At 40.0% G+C, this 15,407-nt stretch overlaps 1 protein-coding gene across 12 annotated transcripts in view; it reads left to right on the forward strand.

Annotated features, from left to right (window-relative positions):
• Positions 1-12,227, forward strand: part of NCOA2 (nuclear receptor coactivator 2) — a 297,105-nt gene extending 284,878 nt beyond the window's left edge. For all 12 annotated transcript variants that reach the window (XM_055318183.1, XM_055318176.1, XM_055318178.1 and 9 more), the window contains 3 exons: positions 475-673; positions 3,254-3,343; positions 8,351-12,227. In XM_055318183.1, coding sequence (XP_055174158.1) covers positions 475-673; positions 3,254-3,343; positions 8,351-8,362 — 301 coding nt within the window. In that variant the 3' untranslated portion in view covers positions 8,363-12,227. The remainder of the gene's footprint in view (positions 1-474; positions 674-3,253; positions 3,344-8,350) is intronic.
• Positions 12,228-15,407: the final 3,180 nt, after the last annotated feature.

The following is a 15,407-nucleotide window of genomic DNA, read 5'->3' on the forward strand; positions in this document are numbered from 1 at the left end:
GCCAAATAAACTACTAAGTAAGGAAGTTTACTTTTCCTACGGCAGAAGTTACCAGAATTTACAAAAGCTTAGCATATCTTTTCCTTGGGAATAAAAGGCGCTCCCTTTAGAAGGCTGCACCCCACAAATTTAAGCTAGAAACTGCTATGGAAGGCAGTGCTCTACAAGCCATCCTTTATTAGTACCTGTAGTAAAAGCAAACAAGTAAAAGCTTGTTGGGTGCAGAAGTGAAAGTGGAAAATAGAACCCTAGACCTTCCTGGTGATGTAAGGAAAAGAGAGGAGCGTGATCACCGCTGCAGCCTCATTGAGTACTTCCCCTACCATTTCTGACTTCACCTCTGCTGGCTGCCCCACTCTGTATTCTTTCAGCCTGGACTTATTCTGAAGTAAATGCCTGAGGAGCAAGTGCTCAAAACTGCCTGCCTGTTTGCCCCACAACTCTTGACATTTTAATCTTTTCCTTATGTTCTAGCATGTTTTCACAACAGTCCCCACCACACTTTGGGCAACAAGCAAACACCAGCATGTACAATAACAATATGAACATCAATGTATCCATGGCGACCAACACAGGTGGGATGAACAACATGAACCAGATGACAGGACAGATCAGCATGACCTCAGTGACCTCCGTGCCTACGTCGGGGCTGTCCTCCATGGGTCCCGAGCAGGTGAGCACCCTGAGAAGCAGACCTTTGTCTTCTGATCGTAACTTTTTGTCTATTTCTGCATTCACTGTATCTTTCCATGTACTTAACATCTGCCATCAACTCCCACATTTATTTTGATGAGTGTTTTCTCAACCTTACTTTAACCTGTTAGTGTGATTAACAGAAATACTTGTCAATGATGAAATAAACATGAAAGGATTCCTGACTACTCAAGGATCTTCTAAAATATTTCTGAACTTTGCCACTTAATTTATTTAAGGAACTTAGCAATAACTAAAGTGAATCTCTAAAAATGTAATGGTAAATGTACTTCTTAAATAGCCTTATTTTGGATTGATAGTTTAAGAACTTATTTTCTCCTAAGCGAAAAACCCAGATGAATCCAAAGGCCAAACTAATTTCCAGCCATCCAATTAGCTTCATTTCCTACTCTCCACACCCCCTATCCAATTAACTTTAAATGATACTTCACTTGTGCAGGGAGACTGGCACTAATCATCTGAAAACTATTCTTTATTATCTTGGGGCTGTGAGTGCTGTGGTTTTCTGGTCAATATTTTTTAAAGAATTCTGCTTGGGCAGCCTGGGTGGCTCAGTAGTTTAGTGCCGCCTTCGGCCCAGGACCTGATCCTGGGGGTTGGGTCCCACACCAGGCTCCCTGCATGGAGCCTGCTTCTCCCTCTGCCTGTGTCTCTGCCTGTGTGTGTGTGTGTGTGTGTGTGTGTCCCATGAATAAATAAAATCTTAAAAAATAAATAAAGAATTCTGCTAAAGACTAATTCTGAGTAAGACAAATGCATACCAGCTTCACCTGGTATCAAAGAGACTCAAAGCATTGATATCTCAGGTAGCCAGCCTGGGATTCAGTCAGTGGTAGCTGATCCACAGGTAAAGATATTAGGGTTTGTTTGTTTTTTAAACATTTTATTTATTTATTCATGAGAGACACACACACAGAGAGAGAGAGACACAGAGACACAGGGACACAGGCAGAGGGAGAAGCAGGCTCCATGCAGGGAGCCCGATGTGGGACTCGATCCTGGGTCTCCGGGATCACGCCTTGGGCTGAAGGCAGACGCTAAACCGCTGGGCCACCCAGGGATCTCCAAGATATTAGTTAATAATTTTTAATTATGTTTACAGAAGACCTCATTTCTAAAGGGCACCGAATGCTTGGCATCCTACTACCTCGGTAGTCCATGCAAAGTAGAGATGTGGCAAGGACTCTGAGTCTTATTTCATACATGGAAATCAAGGCATGTAAAGTTTAAATGACTTAATAAGTCACTGACAGAACTTGTGTTTCAGTTAGATCATAATTGTGAAAATGGTGAAAGATTCAGAGTTTGATTAGGTCTGTTTAAGCTGATGTTGGTAAACCATGATTAGTAAATTTTACAATGTCTCAATGTTTTATTCTACAAAAAGATATTAATAAAAATGCAGAGTGGTGCATGAGAAAATTTAAAGCCCTTTCAATTTAAGAAAGCTCTCTGTGTGTGATAATTTGCACTTCTTGTAATTGAACTGATGGTGGCTAAATGCCTTTTTGGGTAAATTAAAAACAGATATAATTAAAGATACACTTTTATCTTTTCAGTGGAGAAAACATAGTGTTGATTTTGAATTTTCTACAAAAAGGAGCCAGTGGTGGTTCCTGGTTTGCTTTCTAGGGAAGCGATACAAAGCAACAGACACTGAGATGGTCTAGCCTACCAGGAGTCCCACTCAGCCAGCCTGGAAGTAAACTGGTGCATTTTTAATAATCCACATTGCTTCTGTGTAGGAACTTTTGCATAGATTTTTTTTTTTTTAAGATTTTATTTATTCATGAGAGACACACACACAGAGAGGCAGAGACACAGGCAGAGGGAGAAGCAGGCTCCATGCATGGAGCCCGACGTGGGACTCGATCCCGGGTCTCCAGGATCACGCCCTGGGCTGAAGGCGGCGCTAAACCGCTGAGCCACCCAGGCTGCCCGGGTCTTTTGCATAGATTTAAACTTTCTGAATATCAGAATTAATTTGGAAACCCAAGAATTACAACTGCCACCTATATACAGTATTAGTATTTGTACCTTTGTAATTTGTGCAAGAATTGTATGAATGCTAATGAATAGTTCATTTGGTTGTAGAAAATTCACAAAATTCAGCACTGTTGGGTACTCAGACTTGCTCTTGCTAATCAACAACTTGCCTAAACAATGAAGGTATTAGGAGCTTCTCAGATGGCTTTAAAGGCCCACATTTGAATCATGGGTCTAATTTGAACCCACTGAAAGGGCAAACCTGTTAAGTCATGATAATGTTTCCAGTATTATCATCTGTCAAATCTCTACACAGAATGCAGACTTTAATTTTGAAGGCAGTGTAAGTAATTTCTTGTTCCTCCATACTCCCCTGAAAACCTAAGCATGGGAGAGTAGGTACAGGGGTGGAGCCGTTTCCACGTAGCCGTCTTTCCCCATCATTCTAATCCTGATGACCAAGACGAGGAGGGAGGTTTGATGGCTTGCTTGCTCCTAGTACACTTTTGGATGTCCTACTGACTATAGCCAATGTCCTGTCTTGTGCCCTCAGGTTAATGATCCTGCTCTGAGGGGAGGCAACCTTTTCCCAAACCAGCTGCCTGGAATGGATATGATTAAGCAGGAGGGAGACGCATCACGGGTAAGAAACAGCAAAGAAATATGTGAATACAGCAGTAAAGGGAACATGGATATTTTATAGACCAAAATTGGCAGATAAACTGTCAGCCACTAGATTAAAGACAGTTGTAACGCTTGTGATTTTTAAAAACATCTTGTAATTTTATCTGGCATACAATGGTTTTCTGTGAATACTTATTTTTTTAAGCTCATTTTAATTGAGCTAATGGTGGCATATGAATTAACACTAATTTTGCTCTGGAATGGTATTATTATAGCAAAGCAAAAAAAACGTAGCAATGAATCAGTCATGTTAGGGCAAACTTTATTTTTACTTTTTCTGAATCATAATGTTAGATTTTCAGGAGGATAAAGAGGAGCTAACTTACAGTTCTCTATCCCTTAATTTGGTGTATGTTTATTCTTTTTAAGGATTTTTTTTCTATATTTTATTTTGTTTAGGCAACAGTCATGTATATTATTTGCCTATTCAACACTTGTTCTAAGAAGAGTGATATTACCATGTTCAATCAAATCTTGAAAAAGAATAGTCGGGGGATCCCTGGGTGGCGCAGCGGTTTGGCGCCTGCCTTTGGCCCGGGGCACGATCCTGGAGACCCAGGATCGAATCCCACGTCGGGCTCCCGGTGCATGGAGCCTGCTTCTCCCTCTGCCTGTGTCTCTGCGCCTCTCTCTCTCTCTCTCTCTGTGACTATCATAAATAAATAAAAAATTAAAAAAAAAAAAAAAAAAAAAAAAGAATAGTCGGTATTTAGAACCCAACTGAATTATGTGCCTAGCAGCAGATCTGTTAACAAGAAGGTTCTGTGAGCAGTTTAGCACATAGATAAATGGGCCTGTGGGGCCCTCTTAAGGTAATGGATACAATCCTTAGCAGTAGATAACTTTTTTTTTTTTTTAAATTAAAAATTTTCTCTCCAGGCACCTGGGTGGCTCAGTGGTTGAGCATCTGCCTTTGGCTCAGGTCATGATCCCAGCATCCTAGGATTGAGTCTCATTTCAGGCTCCTCACAGGGAGCCTGCTTCTCCCTCTGCCTGTGTCTTTGCCTCTGTCTCTGTGTCTCTCATGAATAAATAAAATCTTAAAAAAAAAATTCTTTCAATGGAGAAAATGTAGGATCAACGTTCAATTTCCTACAAAAAAGTGAATCTTGGATGGTTTTGTTAATGTCTAAGTTTAAAAAGTAATAGATCCAGGGGTGTCTGGGTGGCTCTGTGGGTTAAGGGTCTGCCTTGGGCCCGGGTCATGATGCCGGTATCCTGAGCCCCATATCAGGTTCCCTGCTCAGTGGGGAGTCTGCTTCTCTCTCTCCCTCTCCCACTGCCCCTCCTCCCGCTCATGCGTGCTTGTGTGCACACTCTCTCTCAAGAAAAAAACTTAAAAAAAAAAAAAAGGAATCACAGTCACATACGACAGAGAGGCCCAAGCGTACCCAGATGTGCAGCTCATCTAAATGGTTAATGTTGTTACAGTGAATCAAAAGAAAATAGACTATATTTCATGTGTTTAGACTCTAAATGTGTCATTTACTGAAGTTTGAAGCCCCTTAGAGGGCTGGCGTCTTCCTGCCGCCAGTCCTGCTGGCCCCACCCCATTGCGCTTCTCCGGGGAGTGGCCACATAACCCAGCGACAGCCTGTGTGAGAAAGTGGAAGCATAACCCTGGAAACACTGACATCGGTGATAATTAGTCTTACACTAAAGGGTGGTCCATTTTAACCCAGAAGTGCCAGGGAGCTTAACTGCTGAGCACAAGAGAGCACATGTGAGCTCTGTGAGGGGAGGCAGGTGTGTGAGGGCCAGGATCACATTTCCATCCCCAAATCCGTGACAGCAGGGACCGACTCTCCCCTCGTCACCTTCGGTGGGGACTGCGTACTAGGGCAGGCACCCATAATATTTTTTTTCCAGAATTCCAGAAACAGCCAACGGATATTGAGCACAGCCGAATTATCTGCCAAGAGCTTTACTGAAATTAGTTCACTGAAAGCTCCTCACAGCCATATGGTAGAACTCCTGTTTTGAGGGTGTCATGACTTGCCCCAGGTGCCACAACACCGGGAAGGGAACCCAGGCAGGCTACCCCATAAGTGTGTGTCCCCACTGCCTGCACTCCACCACTGACTCCCCCAGAGGGGACACGGCTCTCCTGTGGCATGTTTCTAAGGCTTCATGCAAGTAACATTGGAGAAGGCCCCCCAAAAAAACAAATTGGTTGCTCTTCCCTTCTCTCTCTTTATAGATCCTGAAGGGAAAAGAAATCTTCGTACATACTGTAGGGCAGGCAGACAGCAAACACTCAGCCACATGTTGAGAAGAGTCCTCAGCTTCAGGCAACGGGATACTTAATCTCAGGTGGGGAAACCCTCTGACATGAGGAAAGGGAGTGGCCTTTTTTGGTCTCTAGTGTACAGAGGCCATGCCGGGCCCATCGAAGATATTTAGGCCTTCCCAACACTTACAGATGAGGAGACTGAGTCTCAGAGGATTGGGGGATTTGCCCAGGCCCACACAGCTAGTGGGGAGGGGGGACATATATTATAGAGGGGAGGAGGACCACTCAAGAAGCATCAGAGTGACCCAGGGACCTCCCAATCGCCAGAGGGGGGTCTGGGCAGTGGAGGTACAGGTGTAGGCAAGGTCAGCCAGTAGAACTGGGTATTTACCTTCATGCACGTCTACGAACCCAGTGGGTACTCCCTAAAACTAAATGGAAAGATCAGCATCACAAAAGGCAACTTTCAGTAAATCTAGGATGTTCTCTCCATCAAAAGTACCTTTCCGGATCCATGGTGAGAAACCTCTGCCGGTTGTCCTCTAGCCTGGGCCATTTGCGCCCCTCCCACTTTGTTTTTCCCAGTCCCCCTCTTGAATCTTGCTTCCCCATCTGTACTTTGTTCGTGCTGAATGTTAAGGCCAGAGAACAGTCTGTCAGATACTCTTGTTTCCTCCAGGGAATAAAATGTACAGTATATCCCTTCTAATCCATGGGTAATAACGGGCAGTCAGTTTGTACTTGTCACCATACTACTGATGTGTGTACAGAAGGGGATCCAGTCATCTTTGTCCTCTTGTGTTTCTGTAATATGTCCTGCTGCTGTTGTGATTCAAGAACCTGTTTTCAGAATTTTTATTGGTAACTTGGTTCTATTTGTTGAGCTGGAAACCACTATGATTCATTCTTAATTGAATCTGTGTTCCACTTATCTTGAAACGGAGATTAAAATTGTTCCTTGCTTAAAGCAGAGCTAGAATATACAACTGTGGATTCACCAAAACACCATTTAGAGAAAGGCAGTTATTTTATATAACTAAAGAGCCTTCGTTTTACAAGGACTTACAGTATTCCTCTACATTTTTCATATACTTAAACATACCAAAATCAAGTTTATTGGGCAGCTGCATAGCTCCTGTATAAAGTATAGCTGTAATTACTTGCATTTGCTAGTGTTCTGGAAATCCATCATTAACTGGGACCGGCTCTGAGGTGGTGATCATAATGGTGGTGAGAACATTCACTAAGCACTTTTCTTAAATTTTTTTTTGATTTTTTATTTATTTATGATAGTCACAGAGAGAGAGAGAGAGAGGCAGAGACACAGGCAGAGGGAGAAGCAGGCTCCATGCATCGGGAGCCCGACGTGGGATTCGATCCCGGGTCTCCAGGATCGCGCCCTGGGCCAAAGGCAGGCGCCAAACCGCTGCGCCACCCAGGGATCCCACTAAGCACTTTTCATGTTGCGGGAAGTACTTAAACATATCATGTACATCATTTTGTTTAATCCTCATGACAACCCTAGGAAGTATTAGGGACAGAAGACTAAGTGACTCCCCACCCCCTCAAAGTGACACAACTGGATGCCAGGCCAAGCAGTGTTCCTCTAGAGATGCACGTCATCCTCAGTGTTCTTTCACTACGCTGATCTGGGTGATAGCTGCGTATTGATGCCCATTTGCGTTAAAGAACACTGCCTTTGGGACGCCTGGGTGGCTCAGCGGTTGAGCTTCTCCCTCTGCCTCTCTCTGTCTCTCATGAATAATAAAATATTAAAAAAAAAAAAAGAATACTGCCTTCAAGTTGCTAAGGATATGAATACTTCTCAATAGAATTAGTTTTTCTAGACTAACTGGAAAATTGAAGGATTTTTTTTCATATTTCGGTCGGAGCCATGGAGTATTTCTATATTAAATTATATAAGTGACACAAATTAGGAATAAAGCTGTAAGTCAGCTTTATAGTAGAGAGTACATGAACCGTTCTCTAAGAGGAACTCATCAGACATCTTCTCACAGGCTGACGTATCAAGCTTGGGAGAGCTGTGCGCTGGGCCAGGAATGAGCCCGCCTGTACCCACTAGCAGTTCACCCGGGTCTCTCTAAGGGACTGGGTGAAACTTCCTCACTCATCTTGTTTGAACTAGATCATCTCTAGTGGCCCTGATGTGCTAACTGTGTCTATCTAAATCCCAGCAGCAGTTGTTACACATCCCCACAGCAACCGGTATTTTGTCTCGGGTAACTCGGACCGTGCCATTTATTTGTGTACCTGGCCCACTCAGTGTTTTGATAGCAGTGACCAGAAACACGTTGTTATGGTTGTGTCCCCAGCACCTTTCACAGAGTCGATAATTAACATTTGCTACATGGATAAAATATCTTGGGGGGAAACAGTCAGTAGCCAAAGGAAAGCACTGACAGAGAGATGCACGAACCCAGCGAATACCTCTGCAGGAGTCTTGCTCACCACGGCCCTGAGCTTTCAGTCACTCAGACGGTCGTGAAACCAGACCAGCCAAAAACTAGCAAGAGTACCCCAAGAGCCAAAGCCCCAGCTACTTAGCTTGCTGAAGCCAGGAAGACAGCCCACGGAACCTTGGGAGTATCTCCATAAGGGAGAGTCAGTCAAGAGGGACATTTTGTTGAAAGTGGGTTTGTACTAGATGGTTTGAGTAAGGATTAAGGAAGTAAAATTCCGAGGTACTTCACAATTTTCTCTGTTTTCCTGCAGAAATACTGCTGACACTGAAGGTAGCTGGTTGCTTCTCTCTTCAGCTGACTGGGCTCACTTGCTCCAAACACTTAGCAGCCTGGAGAGCCGTGTCTATTTGTTTTGACCCGATCGACCTGACAGCCATTTCTGCCAGAGCAAGGTCAGCAGATGGGCCTGGGCCCTGGGCCCTCTCCTAGGGTAGAGTCCACTTGGCTGTGTCAGGAGGAGCCGCCTCCTCTCTTGACAGTCTGAAGCTCTCGTCCAGACAGTTGCTCAGTCTGTTCACTGCATTCACCTTAGTGCAATTTAGATCTCTCCTGCGGAGTAAATGTTGGCAGGCAAATTCATACCCGTGTCAGATTGAATGTACTTAAATGTATGTATCTAAGGAAAACAACCATGCTCTTGTTCTGTTCCTGTTTGGTTCCAGACACTGGTTTCTTGCTTTGTTTTCCCTGGCTAATCAGTCTAGTGCAAAAGATTAAGATTTCATCTCGGGGAAAGAAAAGAATTTAAAAAAAAATCAAACTAAAGGTATTAGAAGCTAAAGCCTGCATTTGGGATGAAAGCAGAGCAGACACCATGGACAGCGCTCTATGTACAGAGACACCCAAGAAGTGAAGACCAATAAAGTCATAGTTGTATCTTTGTAGAAGCTCTAGAGACCATGTGGGAAAGAGTTTCCAGTTACCGAACAGATGAAAAGGAGCCTGTGAGAGGGCCGTTAACATTAACAAGTGCTTTTTCCTTTTTTTCCTTTGTCAGAATCAAACTAGTTCACCTAAATTGTGAATCAAGAAGAAATATTGTTCATTTCCAAACTAAGTTCCCTTTAGATTGCTCAGACAGCTTTGATTCACACCTCCTCTTCCCCATGTGGTCCTGACTCTTTCCTGCCCCTCTTGGCCTTCCCCACTTCCCCCCACTTTCATTCATCATTTAAAAAAAAATTTTTTTTAAAGCAACAGAAACCAGGTAAGCCCTTTATTTCCTTAAATGTTTTGCCAGCCACTTATCAATTGCTATTAAATTTCAGAAAAATGCATTTACTGGCAAGGAGAGGAGCCAAGTTAGGACTTGATCCCAATCAAACTAAGGACACCTGCTTTGGAAGCATGTCTATTCTGTTCCCCAGCAACACTGGCCCACAAAAATGGGCAAAAATAACAGTGTGTTTAAAATTGACAGCAGATATCACAACAGATTTAACCTCCGCCATGTGTTTTTTATTTTGTTTTTTAGCAGTGCTGACTAAGCCGAAGTTTTGTAAGGTACATAAAATCCAATTTATATGTAAACAAGCAATAATTTAAGTTGAGAACTTAAGTGTTTTAATTGTATCATTTTTGTGAGGTATACATATTGTGGAATTGACTCAAAAATGAGGTACTGCAGTATTAAATTAGATATCTTCATAGCAATGTCTCCTAAAGGTGTTTTGTAAAGGATATCAATGCCTTGATTAGACCTAATTTGTAGACTTAAGACTTTTTATTTTCTAAACCTTGTGATTCTGCTCATAAATCATTTATCTAATCTATATGATATGCAGCCGCTGTAGGAACCAATTCTTGATTTTTATATGTTTATATTCTTAATGAACCTTAGAAAGACTACATGTTACTAAGCAGGCCACTTTTATGGTTGTTTTTCTTGCCCACTCTGGTAGGGGAATAATCTTTTATTAATTGGCGTCAGTTTCAGACAACTGCAATACCAAGAAACTGATGGCCTTTTTTGAGCTATTTCTCCCCAACCCCTACATACTTTCTTACCTAAATTTCAGAATGATGTCTTTTTGATGTCTAAAAAGCAAAGTATTTTATATCTCATTAGCCAGGCTTTTTAGGAACAGAGAGGTTTTTCCTTGAAATTTGATTGTTTGTTTATTTGTGGCAGGGTGGAAAATGTACAAACTACCCCGATTTCTATTTATATATCTCTCTGTATGTGCAAATTATGGAGGATAGAAAGAGATATAGCCCAAAGAGAAATGGTTAAGTAGACAGTCTGAAAGTGTTGCTCCGTACTAAAGAAATTTTCTGGAAATTTGCATTTCGATCCTTTTTTCCACTCGAGAGGGTCTCACTACAGGGAGGTGGCCAAGGAACAGCACTTCTCGGCGGCCACCAGTTCACATGTCCCCCTCGAAAGGCTCTACTTTTCTCAGCCGAACCACTGGGCTGCCCGGTTGTGATGGAAAAAAAATGAGCAGGTGTTGGCCCGAAACTCCATGACCTCATCGGTGTGATGAGGCTCACGTTACACAGTTTACGGTGACCCGTTTTAAGTTGATTTTTAGAAATACATGAATCGGAATGACTTTAACTTCACACAGCACAAAGGAGAAATGGAGTTTAAACTGGCTTTGTTTTAAGTCCCTTTTCACTAGAACACTGTCCAAAAATATCTGTGTATCTTTGATTGTTCACCCATCTGCCCAGTGTGTGTCTTAATGTCAATCCCAGTTCAGACAAATCTGCAAACCTGTGATACCGGTAATTTAGAATAATTCGTGATCATTACTGTTTTGAAGGAAAAGAGATTATAAATTCTCTTATGGCTCAGACCAGGTAATAGATTTTGCTTTACATCTAATTAAGAGAAGAAAAGTCAGTGAAGGAATCCTCTGATCATATTGATCACTATAGAAGCAAAAGCCAAATCAATCCCCTTCATTATCAGTATTTCTCATGCTGTAAACAATAAATTTGTTAGACTGAGTACTTGGTTTTGTTTAATAGAACAAATAATCAGTGTTTTACTTATATTACTAAATGTGAAAAACATAATGTGAAAAGTATACATACATTAACTTGGTTGTAAAACTCATTTAAGTGTTCATGTAATGTGCTAAGTTTAAAAAGTGAAGTGAGCTGTTTTAGTACAATGAATTCGTTTGACTCAAAGACTAAAAATGCCCCTCCCACGTGTATCTCTTATGGCCTGTAATAACTGAAAGCAATGTTTTTGCAGTTTATATAATGCAATTTTTAATCTGTGTTTAAAATGGAGTTCATATGGGCTTAACACATGAAATGGGTGGCACAGATCCACTTGCAGAACCCAAAGATACACAATCAATTTTGAAATGCAACTTAAGCCATTAATTGTTGGTGTGAATTTAAAATTTTCTAGTATTTGTATGGTAGTATGCTGCCTAAGAGCAAAGCATTCTCTGCACAAAAGAAAATTACTGTAGTGGCTTCGATTTTAATTAGAATTTTCTCCCTGGTGTTTCTTTATAGACTAAAAACAAAATCTTTTAAGTTTCTTACTACAGGTAAAAGCTATGTGCAAGAACCTCAAAATGCTAAAATCTAGCATAATGCCTTAGATCTGTTTTTAAGTCTTGTATATTCCTACATAGCTGTCCAATGTATTATATTTGTATAGTGAATTGTGTACAATTTTTGAATAAGTGCATCATCACTTAACCTTTATGTTGTTGAATAGTGATGATGATACATTTCTTCAAACATTTAACTGTCATTTTTGTTCCTTTGTCATTTGTGGGTTTTATTTGTACAGTTCCTCATGAAGTTGCATCTGAGATGTGTGTATATGAAAAGATTATACAAGGGTAAAATTAAGCAATATATTAACTATGGTTCTTCAGGAGAAAGCTTACAGTGTTTCAGGTTGTGATTTATTTTCAAAATGGAGTTGACTCTGAACATCACTTTGTTCACCTGCATTGATGTTTGTATTTCTAGTGTGAGCAGTTTATGCAAAGGTAGATATATTCAGAGAAATTTTAAATACATTTATGCAAGTTAATATTGCTTTGCTGATGCTATTTGCTTATTTGATGTTAAATAATGCTATTGTAAATAAAGAATTCTGTTGTTATTGCATCACTTAATAAATTTTAATGCCTTCGGGTTTTACATGGCTTGGGAGATTTTAATATGTTCATATTGTATCTTCATTCATAATTGCACTTAAATTTAAAATACCTGACTTGTAATTTAATCATGTCTTATATTCATACAGTAGGCGACACCATCCCCAGCACTTTCGCATTTGATTCCCTCACTCTGACCCCTTCCACAGATTTTCGGTCTAAAGCCAAGAGAGGTTATGATTATAGAGGTCTTAAGATTATCTAGTAACTTAATGCAAATACAGCCCCCTGGGTTCTAGATGATGTCACTGTTCTCACCAGACTATTCCACCTCTTGTCCCCATCTCCAAAAACAGGAGAACACTGTGGACTTCTGACTGCATGTTACATTTTAGAATATTTGTGATGATTTTAATTGATTTGTTAATATCAACTATTAACAAAGTTGATAAATGATACAGGCATATTTCCTAAAACCTAGATCATAAACTACATGAAATACTAGTAAATACAATCTGGAATTGTATTTTTAAAAGATCTAAAACCAACATAAGTGAATAGAAAATTCTGTCAATCCTGGGGTGCTTGGCTGGCTTAGAGCATGTGACTTTTGATCTCAGGGTTTGAATTTAAGCCCCATATTGGGTTATAGAGATTACTTCAAAAATGAAATTTTTTTTTTTTTTCAAAAATGAAATCTTTGAGGGATCCCTGGGTGGCGCAGTGGTTTGGCGCCTGCCTTTGGCCCAGGGCGCGATCCTGGAGACCCGGGATCGGATCCACATCGGGCTCCCGGTGCATGGAGCCTGCTTCTCCCTCTGCCTGTGTCTCTGCCTCTCTCTCTCTCTCTCTGTGACTATCATAAATAAATAAAAATTTAAAAAAAATAATTTAAAAAAAATGAAATCTTTGAAAAAAAAAACACTACCAATGCTCTTAAGAAAAAACATGCCTTTTAATAAATTTGCATAGGATAAATTTCAGCCCCCTTCCATGAGAAGACCTCAAGGAAAAATAAAACCTCTAGGAAAAGTGTCCTGAAATTATTTAAGGTTATCTGATGCAATCCCACTGACACATCTTACTTAATGGTAAAATATTAGAAGTATTAGTTAAAAGCAAAACAAAACAAGGAGACCTCACTATCAGTGCTGGGAAATGAGGTATTACTACTGGAATATAAAAGGTAAAACATTTTCAGTCAATTTGACCATCTACACAGAAAACCCAAATGAATCAACTGGCTCTTAGAATGAATAAAAAGCTCAGTCAGATGACTAGAATATACAAAAATCAATACCTTCTGTCCACACTAAAAATCCATTTTTTCCAATCTCCATTTACAATGACAAGAATACAATGCATATAAAGTAGTATTACAACTAACACAAAGTATGAAAGACCTTGTGAAGAAAACTATAAACTCTTATTTTTAAAAGACCTAAAAGGGAAAAAAAAGACCTAGAAGACCTGCAACAGTGGAGACATCTTGAATCCAGAAGTAAAAAGACCCAAAACTTAAAAACCATCAATTCCCCAAAATCTTTACAATCCCAATCAAAATCCAAGAAGAAAAATGTATTTAGGAGATAATGCATACAACCACTGAAATTTTGAAGAAGAAAAAATGTGGGACTTCTATTGATTAGTAAAAATACTTACACAGAAATGGCTAAGTACATAAAAGAACAGACCCAGAGATAGGTCGGTATGTGTGTGTATATATATATGATAGGTATCTCGGTATATATATAAATTCAATATAGACGTGGCATTTCTTTTTTTTTTTTTTTTTTGAGATGGCATTTCTAATCAGATTAGTAGGAACCCATTCCAAAAAATAGTTTTGAAACCATTGGCCACATTTGGGATTACATGGTTGGAAACTGATAGGCATTCTTTAAAAGGCAAGAAAAGAAAAAAAGGCAAGAAAATAAATTTATAAAAATTTAATATTCTAACAAACTGAAGACAGCAAACAATGTGCAACAACATGATGTTAAAAACAAAGTTTATAAAAATAAGTGAGGAAAAGAATTAGAAATGAGCAAAGAGGGCAGCCTGGGTGGCTCAGCAGTTTAGTGCCACCTTCAGTCCTGGACATGATCCTGGAAACCCAGGATCCCTGCACGGAGCCTGCTTCTCCCTCTGCCTGTGTGTCTCTGCCTGCCTCTCTCTCTCTCTCTCTCTCATGAATGAATAAATAAAATCTTTCTTAAAAAATTAGCAAATAATATGAACATTATGAAAGTGAAAAATGGCTACTAAATATTCAAAGATGTTCAGTATCACTCATAATCAACAAAGTGCAAACTAAATGAGCTAACCTTTTCCCCTCCATCTAGCAAAAACATTAATAATAGCCATAAACACTTCCAATGAACTTTAGTGGGAATATAATCTTTTGGCATCCAAAGCAAATGTTTCAGTGTGAGGAACTGGTATATCTTCTTTGAATTTTGGGTAATGCTCGTCACCAAAGCCATATGGCTGAATTTGGCAAACTGCTCAAAGTCCTCTTAAATCCAGGGCATCCTCCGAGATATCCTTTGTTTTAGACTACTTATGCCATATTCAAACCTTTTTCTTCTTTCCTACCTTGTGCTTTGCATTTGTTTTAGTGGGGTTTTTTTTCCTTTTCTGATTGGGATTGTATGAATAATTTCCAGCCTTTATTCTTTATTAATATATGTATTTCAAGGTTATAAATTCTGTTTACTGCTTTTAGCAGCATCCTCTACATTTTGTCTATTTATCCTATTAGTTAAAATCTCCAATTACGGCTTTGGGTTTTTCTTTCTCCTGTCACTTTTTGCTTATTGTTAGCCAAAAGTGATGTTTTTAGGAGCATGTACATTTCTCCAAGATGAACAGACTCTTTTATCATTTTATAATGACCCATTTTCTCTCATAATCTTCCTTGTCTTATTGTCTTTGTTATTAATATAGGCCCCTTAAAACTGAATCCATTAATAGTGAAAGGGAAAAGCGGGAAACTCAGTGGGGAAAAATTAGGAAGACAAACCATGAGAAACTCCTAACTCTGGGAAACAAAGCCATGCGGAATGGGAGGAGGATGGGGTGACTGGGTTGTCGGGTACTAAGGGCACTTGATGGGATGAGTACTGGGTGTTATATGTTGGCAAATTGAATTTAAATAAAATATTTTTAAAAAAACAATTCATTTAACATTCTATGTCTTTATTCATCCTTTTACTTTCAACCATG

Source organism: Nyctereutes procyonoides, unplaced genomic scaffold (genome assembly GCF_905146905.1).
Source record: "Nyctereutes procyonoides isolate TBG_1078 unplaced genomic scaffold, NYPRO_anot_genome, whole genome shotgun sequence".
In the NCBI taxonomy this organism is placed as follows: domain Eukaryota; kingdom Metazoa; phylum Chordata; class Mammalia; order Carnivora; family Canidae; genus Nyctereutes; species Nyctereutes procyonoides.